At 33.7% G+C, this 23,619-nt stretch overlaps 1 protein-coding gene across 17 annotated transcripts in view; it reads right to left on the reverse strand.

The window, feature by feature from the left end:
* Positions 1–23,619, reverse strand: part of BIRC6 (baculoviral IAP repeat containing 6) — a 223,946-nt gene that overhangs the window by 8,767 nt on the left and 191,560 nt on the right. For 14 of the 17 annotated variants that reach the window (XM_070512298.1, XM_070512296.1, XM_070512295.1 and 11 more), the window contains 5 exons: positions 14,263–14,408; positions 13,489–13,599; positions 7,454–7,671; positions 5,683–5,844; positions 5,150–5,227 (listed from right to left, as the gene is read on the reverse strand). In XM_070512298.1, the coding sequence (XP_070368399.1) occupies positions 5,150–5,227; positions 5,683–5,844; positions 7,454–7,671; positions 13,489–13,599; positions 14,263–14,408 (715 nt within the window). Of the gene's footprint in view, positions 1–3,597; positions 3,713–5,149; positions 5,228–5,682; positions 5,845–7,453; positions 7,672–13,488; positions 13,600–14,262; positions 14,409–16,767; positions 16,784–17,347; positions 17,521–23,619 lie in introns of those variants that run through there. The other 3 variants (XR_011504108.1, XR_011504109.1, XR_011504110.1) reach the window with 3 other exon arrangements.

The following is a 23,619-nucleotide window of genomic DNA, read 5'->3' on the forward strand; positions in this document are numbered from 1 at the left end:
CCAAGAGTCCCTTTTAATATGTGCTTCCACATATTTTTATCACCATAAAATTGATAACTATGACATAATTACCAATTATGACACTGAAATACTTTACTATTAAAGCAAAATTAAAATAGGTAGAGTCTTATATAATATTTATACATCTTATTTTACATTCTTGAATCCTTGAAAAATAAAAATATATATGAAGATCCTACTTCCTGAAACTGCTAAAAAACATGTTTATAAACATCCCACATCTCATACCAATCTAAACGCTACTGTCCTCAAATTGTCCTTACACCTAAAGAGCATAACGCTAAGCACAAATTCTTAACAATACTCACTTGTGAGGAAAACTATGCATGAGGAAGTGTTTATTTTTATTCCAAGGAAAACTAACTTCCACAATATCACAAAAATCTTATCATTGGAAGCTCTCATTGGCAAGATGACATGGCTCTAAGATCACCTCGACCCCTCCATTTACATACCAGAAGGCTTGTTTTTCCAGATTTGACAAATTTTGAACGAGCTCATTGTTAGCTGATATAATACTGCTAGCTAATACACATAACATCTTTGGAGGCAGGAAAACATTAGATACCATCTGCCCACTTCATAAATGAAAATGGATTGACAGCAATTTGCACTTTCATTAGGAAAGATGATTAAATAATGTCAAGGATATGCATCTTAAGGGATGGATTTTCTCAGAAAATTTTAAAAATGGGAACCTGAACCTGAAATATGTGACCTAAGAACAGCTAAGATTAAACACAACCTGGAGTCACTACACATCATAGTAAATTATATACATATAGTTACAATATTTAAGTTACCTTAATAACAAACAAAATATATTTTCATTCCATAATGTAGGTTCACTGATTCTTAGTCAATTCTTTGATATTTTCACAAAGTCAAGAGTTAAAGACTTTTATTCAGAGGCTGAATTTATTGTCCTCCTCTTTAGCTTCATATTAGTATCCACAAAACTGCAAGACATTCTCATTGTAATTTGTTCAGGGACTATCTAAATCAAGAACCATATTAACAGCTTCCTTTCACTATCTGCGTCAACAAAAATTTTAACACTATCGTCTGGTCTTCTACCAGGCCACTCAACTAGTCAACAATCTTCTCTCCTACCATTTTATATATTCACTTGGTCACTATATCCCTACCACTATCCATTCTTGCAACTTATTCTCTAAAGATTTTATTTTTTTTTCCATTTTTCTCCCCAAAGCTCCCTGGTACATAGTTGGATATTCTTCATTGTGGGTCCTTCTAGTTGTGGCATGTGGGACGCTGCCTCAGCGTGGTTTGATGAGCAGTGCCATGTCCGCGCCCAGGATTAGAACCAATGAAACACTGGGCCGCCTGCAGTGGAGCCCGCAAACTTAACCACTCGGCCACGGGGCCAGCCCCACAACTTATTCTTATCTTAGGCTATCCACCAATTTGCCATATTCCTACTCTACTCCTATTAAGAATTATTAATTTTTTAATTTCCTTTATTTTCATATTATGTCAGAAGATATAATCTTTTGACTTGGTCAGGTACATTGAAAAATTTTATTAAAGATATTTCAGGGGGCTGGCCAGGTGGCACAGTGGTTAAGTTTGCACGCTCCGCTTTGGCAGCTCCGGGTTCACCGGTTCGGATCCCGGGTGCGGACATGGTACTGCTTGGCAAGCCATGCTGTGGCAGGCGTCCCACATATAAAGTACAGGAAGTAGGCATGGATGCTAGCTCAGGGCCAGTCTTCCTCAGCAAAAAGAAGAAGATTGGCAGCAGATGTTAGCTCGGGGCTAATCTTTCCCAAAAACAAATGAATAAAAAAATAATAAAAATTTAAAAAATTTAAAAAAAAGATATTTCAAACATAGGAAAGCACAGCGTACAGAAAATATTAATTTGCAATAAGAAACTATATATGAAATAATAACATCTCAGGGGTGAGGGAAAGAAATACTTTTAATTAGTAAAATGCTTTTGGCCTTTCAAAATAGTAAGTACCTCCCTCTAAGGAAAATTATGCTGATACTGAGTAGGACTTTAATCAGTGGCTGATTCCTGAACTTTTTAAGAAAAATGGTAATATAAATTTGTTAACATTTATAACCATTTATAAGTGGCTGATTACATGAACCATTAAATATGTTTAATTCCTCTTGCACATGACATCTTTATTAACACATCCAATTAGAACAAACTATTCATAAGGCATTAATAGCTATTTTAGGTACATTATAGCAACATTAAGAAAGTTATGTATGCAATGCTAAAATTTGGTGCTACTGATAAAATGTAATAATTCTTGATGACAGTTCTAATAAGTAATGTAACTTTTGATCTTAAACTATTCAAATAGTTGAAACTATTACTAGGTTACTGCTGGATATGAGACCTACAGCATAAGACTAAAAAATGTGAATTTTTATACAAATAAATATTATTCTTTTAAGAGTTTCACTACAAAGAAACTAAGCAATTCCAATAATGCTTGTCGCTGTTCAAAATATTTCTGAAACCTTTTTAATTGTATATAACATTCAAAACTTTTTGTGGGAATTTTCAATCTGACAAAAGTAGTTTTATCCTTTGTGCACATATGATAAATAAAAGTGTAAAACAACTTTGGGTCCCCAAATCTAACTAAAAAAAAATTAAGTAATTTTTCCTGAGGCCCTGTAGTCTGCCTCTGAAGAAAGTTCCTAACAGAAAACAAAGAGTAATGCATTCCTGCCTAGATGCATTTATTTATGGTATAATGTTAATAAAAGATCACAAGAAAACTACAGACCAATATTTCTTAGGAATATAGATGCAAAAATCCTCAAACAAAATACTAGCAAACTGAATCCAGTAACATATAAAAAGAATTATACGGGGTTTATTCCAGGAATGCAAGGTGGTTTAACATTTGAAAATTAATATAACACATCATATATTAATGACTAAAAAACAAAAATAACATGATCATTTCAATAGATGCAGAAAAAGCATTTGACAAAATATTCAACCAACTAGGAACAGAGGGGAAGGTCCTCAACATGATGAAGGGAATTTATGAAAAACCCACAGTTAACGTCATACTCAATGGGGAAAGACTGAAAGGTTTTCCCTTAAGATCTGGAAGAAGACAAGGCTATTCGTTCTTGCCACAGAAAAGATACAGCCTCCTCTTGCTCCTGTCCAAGTCAAGTTCAGCATAGATCTGGAAATCTAGATTCAGGAAGCTATCTAAATAGAGAAAGTCATATAATAACAGTATTATTTGTAAAACTAAACAAATTAGAAGTGAAATATTTAGTCAATATGGAGAAATAGTTCAATTATAGTACATGAACTCAAAAGATTTATTATATAGCAATTAGAAATTATAAAAATGTAATCTGGAAAAATGGGTATGCTCTAATGTTAAGTGAACAGAGCAGCATACAAATAATTTATCTGCTATGTTAATTATGACTATATGAACAATGTATATGACAAAAACCCTAAAGGGAATATAGTCATACAATTGCTTAATAACAAAAGTATGTTCTGAGAAATGCGTCATTAGACAATTTCATCATTGTGCGAACATCATAGAGTGTACTTACACAAACCTAGATGGTATAGCCTACTACACACCTAGGCTATATGGTACTAATCTTATGGGACCACCGTCATATATGAGGTTTGTCGTTGACCAAAACGTTGTTATGCGGTTCATGACTGTATATAAAAAAGATCATTTTTATGTGTGGGTAAAGTTTCCGAACTTGAAAAATTTAAATCCTTAAGCATAAGTTTCTTTATTTCACAGGATTTTTGGTATACATTAGATATACAGGCAATATAAAAGGTAAAAGCAAGTCAAATTTTAAACAAAGAAACTTTGAAAATTAACTATAGGTTTATTTTTAAAACTACATAAATTCAACAAAAAACTCAAAAATTGATTCAAATTCTCAGATAAGTCTAATTTATTATGAGTTTCCCTTCATAATAAAACTCATCATAAGCTTAATTTATGTTGACAAGAGTAACATACACATAGAAAAAATATTTTAAGGTTTTTGGACTAGAACTGACAATCATTTCTAAAATGAAGAAGCAGTTACTTGGAGGAATATTCTAATAACTTCCTTAGTTACTTTGCATGAATCATGTAATCTCTCTTTTTCTTAGTCTTCATATTAGCAAAAGGGGAAAAAATTTATTATAGAACTATTTCTTTAATTCATGAGGATGCTACCAGCTCTTTTCAGAGAATCAAAAAAAGTAACATCCTAAAGAATTAGTTTTCATATCTTCTTTCACCTAATTCAAAATAAGAATGTATGAAAAGAATCCTTTGAGGGTAGGGCAACTTTAAGAGGCTTACTTTGGCATAATTTATTGTACTATTTCTTAAAATAAACACTAAACTGTAAATGTGAGTTTAAACTTTTATGTAGCAAAAGCGATCTTTTTCTGCCTCCTCAATGAACGAGCAACAAAGTTAAGTCACGTTATTAATATGTTTACTTGTCCACCTCTTTGCTGGAATTCTGAGCTATTAAGATAAAGCATTGGTAGAAAACACTTGATGGGATACTATATAACATTTTATGTGCTTAAGTGGTTTGTGGAAATTTACTTATAAAATTCAAGACTATGAAACGTGTATGTCAAATGCTCTGCAAAATAAGAACTACAAGTCTCAAGTTTTATGACTTCCAGGACAGTACTTCTGAGCCTCAGATGAGTCCCATTATCAACTATAGAAGAACCATATCATATGTGGACCGATATGTAATACAGATGGAGTCTATTAAATTCTACTCACATGAGTTTAAGCCTTGTAGTGACTGGGAGATGGGAGAGACTGATCTGTTTTGTCTTTTCTTATTGCACCACAGTGTACTTTAGGGCAACTCGGGATTTTTTTTAAAGGCAATTCTGACAAAATGCAATTTTTGTCTTATCCCCTAACTTAAGATTCTAAACTCTAGATAAGATGAGACTCCATTGTACTAACTGCTCACCTATAAGCTATTTAATATGTATCCCCTATTAATCTATCTTTTCTTTTGGGTACTATTGTTTATTATTGATCACTGAAAACATTTTTTTAAACACATATAGGTCTTTATTTTCTAAGTGATACTGTCAGAGAAATCTGTTTACTTGCAAAAAGCTTGAGGTCTGAGGATTCCACTTCTCTTCTGGTCTTCCATGCCATGTATTTAAGATGCTTAAACAAACCTGAGGAAGAAGACAAAAAAGCATAAATAGAACTGAAAGGAGTACTTTTTAAAAGCAACTGTCACAACTAGAAGTCAAAATGAAATGCTATCATGTCAAAGTATCTCAGTTTTATGTCCTCAAACAAAATCCTAAGGGTCGGTCTGTTAAAATAAATTGGCATCTTCAGATGTGATTCAAATTTGTGTGGCATTAGAAGGAAAATAAATCAGCACCTACTACATGTTAATAGAGGTAACCTATTTTTTAATTATTATTTTATTGAAGTCATAATGGTTTATAACATTGTGAAATTTCAGGTGTACATTATTATCAGTTTCTGTATAGACTGCACCATGCATATCATCAGTAGTCTAATTTTTATCTATCATCATATATATTTTGTTCAAATTACAAAAAAACCTTTGGTTACAGTACTTTATTTAGCATTAGAAACAAAACACTGCATACATTACCTTGCCATCATTATAAAGGTTTGGATTGAATCGTACGCTATGACCACCAGTTGTCTCTAGATTCACAAGAGGGGGTGAACTGGGATAATCTTGAGGAAAATATACATCAAACTCAAAGCAGCCATTTGCATAAGGGGTGTCTGCTGGACCAGTTATCAGAACCTAGCATGAATATACAACACACAAAAGCCTATGTTACTATTTTTAAACACTGCTATTTAATAAGGAAAACACAATCTACATGAAATAAGAACAGTCTTGCATCCTACATATATCTTGACCAGAACGTGTTAAAAATGAAGTTAAAAGTCAAAATAAATACAGGATTAGGAAATGGTTTCAGGTTAGGATTACAGTAATTTGATTTTGGTGAAAATGGGCTATTAAAAGAGAGATGCCTTATTGGGAGCAAGAAAGCTTAACATCAAAAACCTTTTAAAATACTAAAGTTACTTTTTTCTGAGAGCTTTCCTTCATGGTGTTCTTTATGGTATTTTCAACAATTTGAGATTCCAGGTACATTCATTATCATATCTCAAAGGTATGAGGGTAATTTTCTGCTCTAAATCTTCAGACAAGTTAATGTTTTAAGGAATAACTTACTTTTTAATATGTTTCTCTGGGATAATGAGACAAGTAGATAACAGGAACAAAAGTTCTCATGTAACAACTTGCCAACACAAATGTTTTGAGAGAACAGTAGTGTTTCCCCCTTAGGGTTATCAGTAGTCCAAAAAACAGCAGAGAACCCAAAAGTGAGTGTCAGAATTATTTAACGAATTTTACTTGAGTTAATCAACAGGTATTTATTGTGCAAAGCATGAGCAGAAAGCCTCTGGTCCTGAATAGCTATGTGTGGAGGCAAGTGGCACTAGAGTATCTGTGACAATTCTGATTTATGTTTTGGGGCTCCATGTTGGGATCCTTTATGTTAGGTATAACATAATGCTTAACAGAGATAAAGTAATTTTATGTGGTCCATTTAGTGATAAAATATTTTGCTAGGCAATCATCCTATAATTGGCTCTATTGTTTGTAATAAGGAGCAGGTAAGAGTGTGGCCAAATAGGCAGAGTCTATGAGACTTCTACTAAGAAATTATCCAAAACATCAAGTGAAAAAGCAAGCAAACAAAAAATCTTCCTCAAATCAATCAGTCAATAGTTTCAGTTGTGTATCTAAGGAAGCTTGAACATTTAACCCAGGAATTAATTCATAAATGTAAAGAAAGCTTCCCCACCCGCCCCCAGGTGTCACATCTTTAAAATTTTCTTGCTGCAGCAATCTCTTGAATTTTAAGGCCAGACCACCACAGTGTTAAAACATAAAGGTGTAGGTTATTTATCATTATATTATCATTACTTAATTCACAGATCTTATGGATCTGTATATACATAAATTTCCTACAAAAGAACAAAAAGAGTCATTTTTGAAGACTGATAGTATAAAACAGAGAAGTATCTTGGATGACAAGGAAGAAATCCTATAACTTTTTTTCTACTGACCAGCCTTAAAACGTTTGATACTATGCTCTAAAACTATGACAGGCTGTGCACAGCCTCTGCTCAAGGAGGGTATTTTGGTATTTTCTTCTAAATCTTTATTTTGAACAGCAGTCTCATCCATATACTTTGAACTAACATTAGAAAAGGACTCCTTTCACGGATGTCTTTATTGAACTTATTAAAATTCATGCATTTCTAGTGTTTTGTATGAATATTTGAATAAGCAGATTAGCCAGGGAGACAGGGGAAAAAGTTGTTTTTTCTACCTTCATGATGTCAAGTCGCTCCTCATCACAGCGCACAAACACACTAGAAGATGATGAAAGAGGCAGTGAGGTTGAAAGTGTCACAGCTTCCTGGGCCAGGCGGCGGGCTCTGGCAGCACTGTTTGCATCATTTGCATTTTTCACCTGAGACATGTAGTGGTAATTTACTTTAAAACCCAATTTCCCATCTTCATCTTCAGAAACCATCTCAAACGTGTCTAAAAGAAGAAAAAGAAGGAAAAAACACTTAAAAAAAAAAAGGAACTAGAATGGAGGATAAGTTGCTATAATGATAAAAAACATAAATAGAAAACATAAATAAATCTCTTGTCCTTCTTCCACACCAAACAGAGAATACCGCAATGTGGAAGAACAGCATACAATAAATGTTTATGTAACACCTACTGTTAGATGGATGGAATATGTAATAGAAGCAAAAGTAAGAAAATGGTTTTTAATCTACTGTGTGGACATGCTGATAGATTATATTATATCAAGTAGCTAATGACAATACAAAGTAGCAGATAATTTATTCTCAAAATGAGTGGTATATAATATTTTTGCCAAAATAATTCAGAACGTGAAATGCCGAAAGTATTCTCCTTATATTTCATTTTTAAAAAATAAAATAAGTCTTTACATATTTTCACTGATTTGAAACCACAAAACAGAAATGCCAGGCTGAAGTTTACTCTTGCATTACTTCTGGAATTTAAATTAACAGAATAAAAGAAGATTATTAGGGTAATCTTCTAGGCACTTTGACAGAAAATAATTAATGGGCTAATTCTTTATTTATTTAGGCAGATTTGGAAGGACTTAAAGTTATTCTTTACTTATAAGCTATGTACATATACAACAGAAAGAAAACAGTGAATTTGAAATTTCTCTCTAATTCAGAGTAATCCAACTCCACTAATGGATTAAAACAAAAATATTTAAATAAATTATAACCCTAAACCCAAGCCACCTATTAAGGCAAATACTGTCATTAGAAGCAATGATAATTTTTGATTTTGTGTTCATACAATTCTAAATATTTGGAAGAACATTAATGTTATAAAATTGTAATTAACATGAATGCATTAAATTTTACCAAGAACTTACTAAGTGCAAGGTCCTAGGCTAGGCTATTTGGGTTAAATGATAAATAGGAAACTATATCTGCCTTCGAGGAGCTGATAATCTAGAAAAAGAGGGAAAGACCTATAATCAATGTTAGAGGTCTGTGCACTACAGTGTTTAAAATACGACTCCCACAATCTTTATTTAACAAATCCTTCAGAGAAAAAAAGGAACTCTTAGTTCATTTCTTGTAGAAACTATTACCAATTCTGTTCAAGTAGAATCTAATTTAAGAAGCAATGCTAAAAGCTTACTTTATCACACAATACATATAATACTGTTACTGATCAAATGGACTATGTCTCAGCATGACTACTGACTAATTTCTATCAGTAAACTTGTAAACTGGAGTTTTTATCTGCCTGATTCTGCTGCCTTTCACATACTACAGGGATAAATTTCCCTTAAATTGTATAAATAGCACTCCACCAGACACAAACACAAATGAGCCCATTCCCATGCCTGGAGGAAACTTCTTTATCATATAACTGTTTATACATAATGATGGCCTCTGAGATGTTGCATATATTACTGAAAAACTGGAAACAACCTAAAGGTCCAGTTACTGGTTAAACAAATCATAGTACATCATGTGATAGATATTAAGCAGTCAATAAATATCAAATTGTAGAAGAATCATGATACTGAAAAATGTTTGATATATAAGGTAGAAAATGCAGTTTATTAAAAAAAACTCAACAGAGAACATGTATTTTTTCTGAATTATTCTACATTATCCCAAAAGTCAATGGGTATCAAAAGTCAATTATGTTTGAAGTCATATCCAACATGGAGAGTTTATGATTTTACCTGGTATGAGAGCAGCTTCCTGTCTGGGTAACATTAATCAAGGGCTCTGACATATGACTCCAAATTTCTTAATTAGAGGTAATAATTTTGAATCAGAATCTCTCATACACTTTAGAAGCATAAGCACACTCATATTGATGAAATAAAGCTTTTTGGATTGAAAGAGCTAAAGAACATACAGAGATGGAATGTAGCTAAACAGCTCCAATTACATGAACATTACAGTATGTTTTTTAAAGCCATTAATATACATTTGTATATGACCTAAGTGAACCAAAACCTAAAGTTCAATAAAATATTTAATTCCAACACATATACAAACATATTTCAGGAAACTTTTCTTCTAAGAATCTTAGAACAAACTTGTTATTTTCCTAATAGAAGATTGCTGGTATAAAATACTTTGACAAATTCTTTGACAGTCTCTTCAAAAGGTAGAAATTAATTCCCTTTTCCTTGAGTATGGGCTAGACTTAGTGACTTGCTTCTAATCAATGAAGCAAAAGCAATGTGTACGACTCCCAAGACTACATCACAAAAGGCAGTGCGGCTTCCTGTTGGCTCTCTCTCAGAGAAGTCAGATATGATTTGTGAAGACACTCAAGAAATCCTATGGAGAGGTCCACATGGGAAGGAGTTGAGGCCTTCTATCAACAGCCACATGAGTGATCTGGAAAGCACTGAAGCCTTCTGACTTAGTGAAGCCTTCACTTGACTGACGCTCCAGTCACCATCTTGACTGCAACCTAATGAGAGACCCTAAGCCAGAACCAGTGAGCTGAACCATTCCCGAATTCCTGACCCTGGGAAACTGTGATATAATAAAGGTTTGAAGCATCTAAGTTTTGGGAGTAATTTTTTATGCAACAATAAGTAACACAGAATGATTTAATAAAATACTATAGAAACTAATGAGAGTCCAAAAAGCTATAAAGAATCTTAGTAACATTCAATCAAATTCATATAAACCAAATAAAGCTTTTATTTTACTACTCACAAAAAAGGAATTTTCAATAAAATGCTTCTTCAGGAGTACTGTTTAAAAAGCATGTTAACATACTTAGAGTGAGAGGAACAGACTAGATTGCCAAACTGAGTGGGGCAAAAGGCTGTAATATCATTAGAAACTAACCAAACCCCAAAGTAAAGTATAAAAAGGAGAAATCTGCGTGGCAAAGATTATGGAAAAATTTCTAAGAGAAAAAGGTATTATACAACATCAGAACACAAGTGATAGTTATATCCCACTGCGTCTTTTCAGGATTGATAAACTCTAACAGTAAAAATAGAAGAGAAAAATAATCACTTTTAAAAGATTTCTGAAAAGCCAAAACCAGGTTTTCAATGATAAACTAAGATTATACAAAATTAACTATATAAATATATAAAATAATCCATATAATTTTTTGACCCACTCCCACCCCCAAGGCAGGAATGTTTTCCATGTAGGAGGAAGCCAATCCTTGGTTGGAAAGAATCCCCTCTTCTCTCTCCCCAACCCTATTCCTGACACCTCCACTCCTGGCTAGCACTCTAAACATTGAACAGGAAATTGAAGTTTGCAAATTATATACATTAAAGAAGGGCAAAAAACATTAATAAAAATCCAAAATCCGGGGCTGGCCCCGTGGCCGAGTGGTTAAGTTCGCGTGCTCCGCTGCAGGCGGCCCAGTGTTTCGTTAGTTCGAATCCTGGGCGCGGACATGGCACTGCTCGTCAGACCACGCTGAGGCAGCGTCCCACATGCCACAACTAGAAGAACCCACAACGAAGAATACACAACTATGTACCGGGGGGCTTTGGGGAGAAAAAGGAAAAAATAAAATCTTTAAAAAAAAAAAAAATCCAAAATCCAAAATCAAATTAAGAATAAAAAGCAGATTAAATCTAGTAACGATATCCAAAGCTTTTTTAAATTATGAAAGACTAGTCAATCCAAAGCTGAGCAGTAACAGCAAATCATAGGTGGTTTAAAAAATGCTATTTAAAATCTTGGACCAGAAATATCATGCCCATGGAGCGCTTGTTCTTCCCCTCTATCTAGTTTTGGCAAATAACTAGTGCTATGTCTAATAGGGTGAGTGGGAAGCAACCAATTAATGCCCTTCTGACATCTCTACGAGAGTTATACTAAAAAGGTCTTAGTTTCTTCAGGATTTATTTTTAAGCTAAGCATGCTTTCTGGGGTTTCCCAACAAAGTTACTGTCCATTGACTTGAGTTTCAAAATTCCACTCCTTTAATCCAGAAATAGGCATTAAAGGTTTCAGCAGATATGCACTGTTACCTAGTTGGGGCCACTCACAGACCAAATCTCATTCAGGATAAAAGCATAATCACATAGCCAATAGACAAGCAGAAGCAGCTTCTTTAAGCTTTTGAATCTGAGGTGGAGGAAGGAGAACAGGGGAATGCTTTTGGAGGAAACAGGTTGTCACAGTGAAAAAGCATACAGAAGCGCGAAGCTAAAGATAAACCCACCTAACAGCTGATTTTGCTTCAAGGTTACCAACAGTTACCTCTAACTGTGTGTAGAAAAAACGTGTGGATGTATACATCCAATATTTAATTTGAATGCGATGCTTCTGACAACTCTTGATATATCTCCAGTCTACTTCAGGTGTTTTATTCTACATGATATAGTGGATTTAGTTTCAAAAAAGATTTGCAGCAACGACATACGTTAACTTATCACTACAAAGGTTTCGTTTGAGAGACTTTAAAAATGAAGTCTATTTAAACTCTGAGCATACTTTTCCTGATACCTGTGTTGTTGAGTGTGGCTGTAATGATCATACTTGTGAGTGCCCTTTCCTGATAATTCTGATTATTCCTTTTTATGATATCCCTTTGAGGATATCTGTTTCATTTTTCTATTTGTACGGCATTTGCTCTTAGTCTTTTACAACTTTAAGACTGTAGCAGACAGTATTTTTGCTACTCTGGTAATCATTTATAGTTATTAATATAGTGTTGAATGAATTTGAGGTTTATTACATTTTCCTGAATTCAAGTGTTTATTACAAAATGGTCAAAATCTATCAATGGCTGGCAGAATTATCCAAAAACACGAATCCCTTGGAAAATTGTTATATGCCTTCTGACTATCAGTATACTTCACCTCAACTCTTCTTCTTCTTTTTAAAGATTTTATTTTTTCCTTTTCCTCCCCAAAGCCCCCCGGTACATAGTTGTATATTCTTTGTTGTGGGTCCTTCTAGTTGTGGCATGTGGGACGCTGCCTCAGCGTGGTCTGATGAGCAGTGCCATGTCCACGCCCAGGATTCGAACCAACGAAACCCTGGGCCACCTGCAGCGGAGCGCGCCAACTTAACCACTCGACCACGGGGCTAGCCCCTCACCTCAACTCTTCTAATCTTAAAATGGCGAACAAGACCTTTGCAAAGATCTGCCTGATCTTTTTATCATTGATAAAAATGATCTGCTTTATCACTGTCAAATCTACCATCTCATGTGATTTTTACTGCAAACATGAGAGGTAAGTAGAACAAAAGCCAAATGATTAATACTGAGGTTTCAAAGACAGTATGACAAAAATCTATGTTTTTTGACTCCTATTTTAGTGTTCTTTGAGGGGCGCTAAAACGACGATCTTATCATTGGCCCTTACTTGTCAAGAGTTTTGGAATGGGAAAGGCTACAAATGAACTATGCGTAACTACATTTTCTAAAGGTAAATCTCATGGAATTCTAAAATGGTAGGAGTAACAGACTTTGTTCGAAGCCCCAGGTCTTGGCTTCCTTCAGGCCAGAACTGGAGACGTAAAGAAAGAAATCACTTCTGCCTGTTTGTTAGACATTTGGCTTTTCATTTTTCCTAGGTTTCCACTGAATTATGATTTATATAACTATAAATACAGATATAAATTCAAAGAGATAAAAAGATGATAAAAATTTTCCTGTGCATATGTGTGTGTGTGTGTGTATATATATACACACACACACAGAGAGTGCACGAGACAATATGAATAATTCATGGTACAAGCAAGTTTTAAAATCTCTAATTTGCTAGAACACATTTCAATAGCACTATTTAAAATGTGAAATGAAATTTGAATAAAGATTAAAATTTCAACTTACCAAACTGTAATTTCTTCATAACAGCCACATATTTTTCTTCAAGTGATTTCAATACTGATAAAGGTTTGGGTTTCATAGCCACCTTCTTTGAATATTCACCTAGTTTTTTTTCTGTTATTTGTATTTCAAGATAAATAACGTAAGTATACATTTTACAAAATTAAAACAAAAAACAACTTCTAGAGTTCAAATTCTGAATTCCAAAAAATTACCAAACTCTTCACAATTATCTTCCTATTGTACCATTTTAAGAATAAAAGATTTCTTTCTATTTCATAAACATAACTAATAGGGCTTAAAAAACCTTATCAATTTTAAAGCTTAAATTCTTGAAATGTTAATTAGGTTTCATCCATTCAGGCAAAAACAGCAGAAGTGCAATGGATAATGCAGAATCATTTATATCTTCTGTTGCTAACACATGAAAATACCAATTTTCACTAAATTCTCACACATAGTCTTACTGTACTATTTTCCACCTAACACAATGGCATTTTTCAATTTCATGACTTTCAATGGGAAGAAAAGAGAAACTTATAATGCATGCTGTCAGCCTACTAAATTTAGTCTTAGCAATCAGACATGGTAGAGGCAAATATTTTAAAATTAGAGACTATTCATTATTAATTTGGAAACCTGACATAGAACAAAACTTTTAGGTAAATGAACTTGCTTGAAAACCATTAACATAGAGGGAAAAAAAAGGCAGTTTTCAGTAAGTAAATGAAACATCTTTGAATCAAAAGAAACAGCATAAAAGGGATAGTATTGTACCTTGATTTGCTTGCCGCAAACTGGTAGTGGCTGCATAAACAATTTCAGCCGTCTTTTGGATGTCTGGTACCAAAAGAGTAAGTCCTTCTGGTTCTTGATCAGATGAATCTGGTTTTACTCCTGTTTTAACATTTTCTCTTTTAGATCTGAAAATTTTTTTTAATATGGAAAGAAATACAAGGAAAATTAAGACTTTAGGATTGAAAAATAAATATCTCTATAAGTCAATAATAGTAGTTAAAAATCAAAATGGTAGTGTGCATCTTATGTGACATATACTTGATATATATTGAGGATTGTTTAAATTAGATTCATTGTTACTTTTGAAACCATAGAATAATGCCTAGTATGATAAAGTTTTGGGTAGGTTTTCCCTTCAAATGCAAAAAGATACAAGAGACAAACATTGCAGAAATGTCATACTGTTAAAACACTGAGATACCTGATATGTCCTTGGATCCACACTTTTAAAAACATACTTACAGTAATTATAAATACCTAGAAGTAGAGAAATCACTTCTGTATCTAAAAAATGACAGACGTCTATCCTCTCTCTTTTAAGACTTGGGGATCAAGGAACCACATGGAGTTTTTTATTTTAATACTATTTGTATTTCATTCAGAGTATATTAATTTCCAAGGGAAAGAAAAAGAGAAATTCCAGAGTAAAATGCAGGTTCACTATTAGGTGTCTTAATACAATGTGTTTCTATAAACTGGAAATTTTTTAAACACTAAGTTTTAGGGCATAATCATTTTAAAGATACTCATCTATTATTCTCTATTCAGGGTCTAAAATGTACATAACTTTATATCAAATTGTATATCATAACAGGATGTATTACAGTAAAATTTCTGTGCATAAGGCATCAAAATGTTTCTTTAAATTTTCTAGATGAATGCAGTGGTATTTTATTATAAGATTCACTGAAAATAACAACTAAATATCAATTTTCTATTTCAACTCTCACCACATGTTCACAAAATAATCATTACACTACTTCTTAGATACTAAAAATCTACATCTTTGTTAATTCATTAAACAATCTAAAACAAACTGAAATCACATATAAATACAGGGGTTTAAAATTTGCATGGTAAGGTATGATCTAAACTACACATTACTTATTTTTCTAGTTGTATACCTACCACAAAAGGACTTGGCTATTATATTAAAACATTATTTCACAAAGTGAGCATGGAGCCTTAGAGAACTATAAAAAGACTAACAGAAGGCAGAAGAGGCTTTAAAAAAATATCATGTTGTCTATGTACAAATGAACCATTCTTTATCACAAAGACAAAAATCTGCTCAAAAGAAACTCAGTGTTTAACTTTAGGTAGATAATAAGAGGTAAATTAAGAAAAGCCACTCAGGTGGAATAGCAAGGGTAAATGGATACAGTATTATGCATGTGCTTTGAACTGGTTCCCATAGTATGTGAAAAAACTAGTACCCACAGATATTTTTGACTATAAGGTATATACTACCTCACCTGACGAGATGATCTAACTGAAGAGGCATAATGTCACCTGGTTATTGCCTTTTCTCTTATGCTGTCTTCTTATCTTCCCTGAGGTATAAGAAGTCACAGAGAACACATGGCCAACTCTCCTTTTCCTCTTAGGAACCACTTGGTAGATATTATACTGTACAGTCAGGCATTGCTTAACGACGGGGATATGTTCTGAGAAATGCGTCATTAGGTGATTTCGTCCTTGTGCAAACATCATAGAGTGCACTTACACAAACCTAGATGGCATAGCCTACTACATACCTAGGCTACGTGGTACTAATCTTATGGGACCACCATTGTATATTTGGTCCATTGTTGACTGAAATGTCATTATGCAGCACATGACTGTATATCATTTCAGTCATCAACATCTGTGTGTCTGTGTCTACGAACATATATGTTTGCATATGTATGTAATGAGAGTACAGTGAATGAATGTTTTAAGAATGAAATATCAAACATTTTTACTGCTAGAATCAAACACGATATTGTCTTTTGTAGCTACGAAACAAAGTTGAGACCACCAATTTCCTTAATGAAAACATGATTCTAGTAGACAAGCTCAAACAGATTCTCAACTTCTGAATTTAACAGTAGCTATTCACAATTAGTGTCAAACACTGAGAGTCAAGAGAAATGCATAAGCTGCTTGACAGTACATCCTTTAATTTATAAGGACTCTCTCTTCCCAACTATAAATGATTCTCTTTCTAATCCCAGGGCTTAAAAAATTCTTAAATAATAGGGACACTGAACCATAATAGGAAAGCAACAGTAAGTAGTTTCAGAAAACAGAAGAGTTACGGTTACAGATATAATAAAATAAAGATGGTACCCTAAAATCTGTCATCAATCAGTTGATCCACTGTACTTTCCATAAAGATTTCACTTAAAGAAATACATCTTGCCAAGTAGAGAAAGAAGATACAGGAGTGAAGCTCATTTTTCCAGAATTAGGGTATTTTCTCCTTGAAGAAACAAGAACCTCTGGTGTGGAGAGTCAACTGTATCAATGCAATTTAGAGCAAGTTACTCTTGGAAAACTACTAAGTCTAAATTTCAAGCCCTAATCATGAATACCAATTTTCTAATTCCAGTTTTCAAAAGAAGACTAGTAGGAGCAATCCCTACTATTAAAATAGTGCAAATAGGATGATAAATTTTGTATTTTTTTGACCACAAAAGAAAAAATGTTAGAAAAAGTGCAAAAATCCATAGAAGTTTAAAAAATATTTTTTACACCAAATATATGAAAGAAATGACCAAATACATCTCAAAATGAAGACAGTGGTGGAATCATAAAGCAGATATATCTTAGAGCTTTACACCAGGTTCTAATGAGAAATTTTTATGTGGATAGTTTTTTTTGACAAAAACATACAGGGAAAAAAGGGATAATGTCCGAAACATGAGTACTTTAAATATATGAAGAACAAACTACCTCCCTAATGATGACTACAACTAGTCATTGTCTGACATTAAACTATAGCCAGTAGTCTCTTTTCTATTAAAAGTTGCAGGTTACTGTCAACCCATATGTAGGCCCAGCTCATGAAAAAAGGCCATACCTTCGCTCACATCCTGAAGTCTGTGTGAAAAGCTATTTGAGTTCAAGGCACCTAGCTGGAAGTAGGTCTTTGAGACTGACAATGGATCCAACATGGTAAAAGCAATCAGCGACGGCCGCTACCATGGTATCCGCTGCTTTGTGCATACGTTGAATCTGGTTGTGATCACTGCCCTGAAGAAATACGAGGAATCAACTGAAGTTTCTACTATTGCACAGAATTATCTGCAAACATTTTCCACTATACTGTGAATTCCAACTAAATAGCTAACATATAAAGCAAATTTTGGCTCTGTGACACATAATCTGAACTAGGATGTGAGCAAAATGGGCAAATCTTTCTTGTGAAAAGGGAAAAAAAAACCCCATAAGTCAGCATTCAATTATATTGAATTGCCTCTTCTAATACTATCACCCAAATTAAGTCGGATATTTTGTAAAACTAAATACAAAATATCAGATTATGTTCCTTTATAACCTATAAACTGAAAACAGCTTATATAGCTATTTTCTTGGTAGAACATTAGGAAAGACCACTTCAATCCCCTGCACTCATAATTCTAAAGTCAAAGCTATCACACAGTTGAAATAAACATTTAAAAACCAGAGCCACGTTAAAGAAGTAATCTGGAGACTACATGCTGAAATGTTCAGATTCAGAACTATTAAGAATTGGCATCCTAGAGGAAGATTCTAAAACGCTAAGAGAATGAAACTTCTATGTTTATAAAACAATGCATCATATCATACTCCACAGCTCTAAAGCTCTCTGCAAGAATTATAGTTTAAAATAATTAAGATTAAAAGTAAGCAGAAGGATTTTAAAAAATATATTACTGTGGAGAATTATTTGCTTCTAATGTCTCCAGAAAATCTGAAAATAATTCTCTAAATGCACCAGTAAATGGGGCAAAGACCTCTTTAATTAACATAAATGCTTTCCATGATTAGTTTAAAGCTCTAGATACCCTTTTGTTTTTACTTAAACTCTTTCCAAACGGAAGTACAAGTTTTAGTTTTCAATATGATTTAAATGAAAGTTGAAGATGAAATCTTTCTTGTCTTGGCAAGAATAAATGAACAGTATGAGAGAAGGAAATATTCAAAACAGAGGTATGAGAAGTCTTTAAAAATAAAACCTTGATTTCTAGATTAGATAAAAAATATAATAATTTTTAGGTCAGATTAAACATCACAGGACATAATGAAAGTACTGTGTGCTATTGTGGAATGGAGCTGCCACAAATAATAAGCTTCACTAAGGGACAATCCAACTGAGGCAAAGAAGAGAGATTAAAATAAATGTTGGCATCACTGTCTCTACCGCCAAGTGAAAGGCTGATAAACAACTGAACTTGTTCAAGGTCATCAAAAACAGAAACTTAAAAAAACATATATGGTTACAACAAATGCTTTTTGGCTAAGAAATCAAGCCTTTCTCATTGTGTAGGTTTGAGAGGCAGAGAGGAAAAAGAGGAGAAACCAGGAAATATTTTTCCAACAGAAACAAATAGGAGGGCTAGAATTCAAATTTTTTCTTAAAGGATTGAAGCCCTAGAGGAACTAGCTTAAGGGAGTTAAAATAAGAGAGTTTGATAGAAAATACGCCTTTTAAGGATGAGGTCAACTAATCTTACTGCTTAGTTAGATAAAAAGGAATTGGGTATTTCTACAAGTGAATTCAGTTATTTTAAAATATGATAAACTTCTTTGCACCAGAAAGACTCTTCGAGATAGCTAAGGGAAATGGCAATAATAGATGCTTGCTTTAATGCTGTTAAGAAGTTCAATGTCCAGAAGACCTTATACTCAACATTTGTGTCACATCCGTATTAGCCATTAAGACTATCTGACTGACAGCAAGTCCCTCTTTCAAGTTTTTGGTGAAACTATTAAATACTAAATATGATTGTTTGCCTACTGGAGTCCAGCAGGAAAAGTCTGCATAGAAGATCAAAGACAAAATAATTGCCTTTGTTCCAGCTCCAAGGAAGCTATGAAGTTTGAACCAAACTACTATGGTTACACTTTGACTTCATTTTGAGATAACACAGGTTGGAATGGCCAGTAGGAGATGAATTTCACCAGGTCTGGTACGTAAAAGCCAAAGGGGTCACATCTCACAGTGCGATTATTTCATGGGCAACGGAATGAATTTTCACACTGCAAGATTATATTTCAATTCAAGTGGAAATGATATAGATAAACGTTTAAAGTATTATGTTATGTTACCCATGCCACAATCCCTTTATTAATGGAGGTAATTGAGAGTTACTTTCAAGTTCTTTCTTTTTTTAAGAGTTTAAAATAAAATACTGATCAATAACTGGTCATAAATAGAGGGGAGTATTTTTGCTTATTCTTTAAATATGAAGTATTGCTATATGAACTCTTTAATTTCTTCTTGACAAGGGAGCTAAAGATATTAGAAATATAAGGTATATTAAGACAACAATAAAATTCAGGAGACGGAAAACAATAGCCTCTCAGGTGGTGACAGGCTTCTTTTAGCAACAAATAAGAAACAATTTTATCACCAACACATTGCCCTAATCTATGCAAGTAGATACCAGATCAGCTTGAAAAGACAGGAGAGGAAAACTACATACATCAATAACTAAGAAACTTTCAGAAGAATGGTTTCTATTAATTCTTTGAAGCAAGAAAAACATCAAACAGGTAAAGCTGCCTTACTCTTTATTTAAATAATTATAGAAAGTTGCTACCTGTTTACGCACTAGATAGACCACAAAACACATTGAAGCTTAGTTTACTTTAGTAATTAATACAGTAATTATTACTTAGGCACAACTTGAATGCTACACATAGCTAAGGAAATATGCCTTAATATCCTATCATAGTGCTAACTTAAAAATTCTTCAGGAGAATGAAAAAAGATGAGTAAAAGGAAACATAAGAAAAACTTCATAGAATCCACATTATTGTATATACTTTATAATTATCAAAAGCAAATTTTTCAACTAAAAATAATTTTACTTCATTGTCAACATTAAAAACTTTTTTTTATATATCCTAAATATACAAAGCTAAGTCAGAAGCAAGTCCATCTCTCCCATTTCTAATTATTTATTGATACACAAATCCAATTGTTCTTTGGAACTTAAGTTTAATTCAGTGGATAAATATACTTGATTGGGACATTAGGAGATCTGAGCTCTGCAACTAAGTATCAGAGAACCTGGAACAAATCACAGTATTTATGGACCTTATTTTTCAGAGGGATCTGAACTACCTGAAAGAGTCCCTTACAGCTCTAAAACCCTGAAGATAAAAACATGAGACAGGTTATTTACTATGATGTGTCAGGAAAGATTTGTTATAAACTAAATCTTACTTAGCAAGAGACTTCAAATTCAGCAATTAAGATTGCTTGAGATTTTGTCTGAGATAATAAAGATAGCGGCAATCATCCTGAAACATATAGCTCATATAACACAATTGATAATGCATGTAAGTGGTAGTGACCTTGGACTCAGCATCAATAAACATCTATCTCATCACACTGTCTTTGGCATGCGTGTAACACTGCTTACACTTTGTATACAGCCTTTCTCTCCGACTTTTGGTATCATGCTGTCTCGTTCTCAATGCACTCCCTCCCTCTGTCCCTCTACCTCTCTTTTGGCTCCTAGGGAACTATTTCTTCCCACTGCTTGTAAGCCTAATGATTTAAAGTATTAAACACAAAACTCATTAAACTAGAAAGCTAAAGAAAAAAGGCAAGAATTAAGACTTTTGGATAAAATAAATGAAAAGTTGGTAAATTCTTTCTGCATTAGGTAAAAAATAAAAAGGTTAGGCCAACCTGGTGGCATGGTGGTTAATTTCATGCACTCTGCTTCAGCGGCCTGGGGTTCACAGGTTTGGATCCTGGGCATGAACCAAGCACTGCTCACCAAGCCACGTTGTGGCGGCATCCCAGGCAAATGGAGGAAGATTGGCACAGATGTTAGCTCAGAGACAATCTTCCTCACAAAAAAAGAAAAGGGTTAATATTGCTACACTGAGGGCATCTGAAAAATGAAACGTATATGGTAATAAAAGTTTCCAAACACTAGCCAAGGGAGTAAATTCCACTTAGAATGTAAGTCCTTCATGGATGAACACTAAATGTTTGTTCTTCTTAAGTGCCTAGTATGGAAGTAGACAAGCAAAGAAATAAGAAGAGCTTTTTATTATTTTGGAAGTCCTTCAATCTCTCCATTGAAATGATTACTAAGGTGGCTTTTGAACAATTTCTCTGAAATAACGTAAATAAACCACTTAATATTACTGAGGCAAATGAAGTTTTAAACAGAACCAATATTTATGGTTTAATCAACTGTTTCCCCATTTTTGTTCAAACTATTATAAAAAAATTTCAGTGGAACAAGGAAAAAAAGTTTCCTGATGACAGCATCCTAAAATGTTCCAATACTGTTTAGGTTTTAAGTGATAGATGATGGCAACCTTAGAGGTATAGTTAAGGTATGCTTTCAAAATTCTACGAGACTAATGTACAAAATATGTCATATATATTAAAAAAATTGATTTCTGAAAAATTTCCGATAATTAATTACCTTTAATCTTGTCTGCTGCAGACAGAAGTTGGAGAGTGTTGAATGGAAAATTCTTTATTTTGAAGTGATACGCTTTGCACAGCATTCTGTGCTTCCAAAAGGAATGTTATGCTTGATTTATCTTCATCTAAATGCTTACTGGCAATCAGCCAACAGCAATTTTGATCAGTTTATCCATGTTAACCATTAGACTCAAATTAACTCTATGCAGTTATTAAGAAGTGTGAATTTTGAAAGGATGTATTAGGAGAGGTAGTAGGTAATAACAATATAGAATCATGAATAAAAGAATATTAAAATATTATCATCTTTAAGGAAGCTCTTAATGCAATTTGCACAGTAAATATTTAACAACTGTCTAAGGAAATGTCCTTTTTTTTTTGTTTTTTGTTTTTGGTGATGAAGATTGGCCCTGAGATAACACCTGTGCCAATCTTCCTCTACTTTGCATGTGGGCCACCACCATAGCACAGTTTGATGAGAGATGTGAAGGTCTATGCCGCGGATCCAAACCCACGAACCCTGGGCAGCCAAAGTGGAGTGCGCGAACTTAACCACTACGCCACTAGGTCAACCCCTGTCAACTTTTTAAAAACACACTAAATCACAACAAACCACTCCTAGTTGTCACCTTGCCATGTCAAAAGGTTAATTTAGCAGATAAGCCAGGAAAGATGAACATAATAAACTAGAAGTACATTCATTACTTGAGTAGTGCTCTCGTTTATACTAAATACCAACCGTATCAAAGTGCTGTAATTATCAAACTAACCTTCACCCATAAGAGATATCATTTTATTATTAAGGTATAATTATAAGTAAGGGAAATATGAAACATGCCTTAAAGTTTATTATTCAAAAATTAAACTTTAGAAGCTACTTTTCAGATGTGTGTTGATATACACGTGCATATATAACTATACATGTCACACAATATATTATTATACATAGCAGCAAAAACTCAGTAATTACAGAACTATCAGGCATACAAAGCATTCCCATGGCGTTGTGCCACTGAGCCATCCCATACTCCTCCTCTAAGCAGTTCTTCTCACTGAAGCCTTTGGACGCACAGAGAGTTCGGTAATGTAACTGCAGTAATGATTCTACCTGGGCTACTCCCGCCGGCCGACCACCGAAAAGGGAGCATGACGTAAAAGGCAACCCACCTAATACAGCTCCTATACACTCCTTCATCAAGAATTACTTGAGTTACTCTTATATTAAAATACAAGTGCCCCCTTGTAAGGCTAAAGGGCCATTTCCTTTTTTTTATATAAATTATCATATCCATACTTAGGAAAGTATTCTGAAATAAGAGGTCTGTCTTAAACAAAAAGGGGAAAATCCTGGAACAGCAGGACAGACCTGGTTAGAAAGTGCTTCAACCAGACAGAGGGCCCAGAGAGGGCCCTGGGTATCTTAGCAATCAGGGAAGTAAAAAACAAAAAGGAAGAGAAGCATGTTAAGTTAAAAACCAACTACTTTTTGTAAAACTTTTAAGGTGATGATAAGAACCACAATACCATTCTAAACTGTAGCTACATTTACAAACAAAAGCTAGGCTAGTTTGGCTATCTGCTAACTTTAGTTTCTCCCAATTCAACACAGATAAAAAGGGAGAGAGAGTAAGATAGTTAATGGACATCTTGCCATTTTTTCTCTTTTTTCTATTTTGTTAGTTTATATTTGC

The sequence above is a fragment of the Equus asinus genome, chromosome 6 (genome assembly GCF_041296235.1).
Source record: "Equus asinus isolate D_3611 breed Donkey chromosome 6, EquAss-T2T_v2, whole genome shotgun sequence".
Lineage (NCBI taxonomy): Eukaryota > Metazoa > Chordata > Mammalia > Perissodactyla > Equidae > Equus > Equus asinus.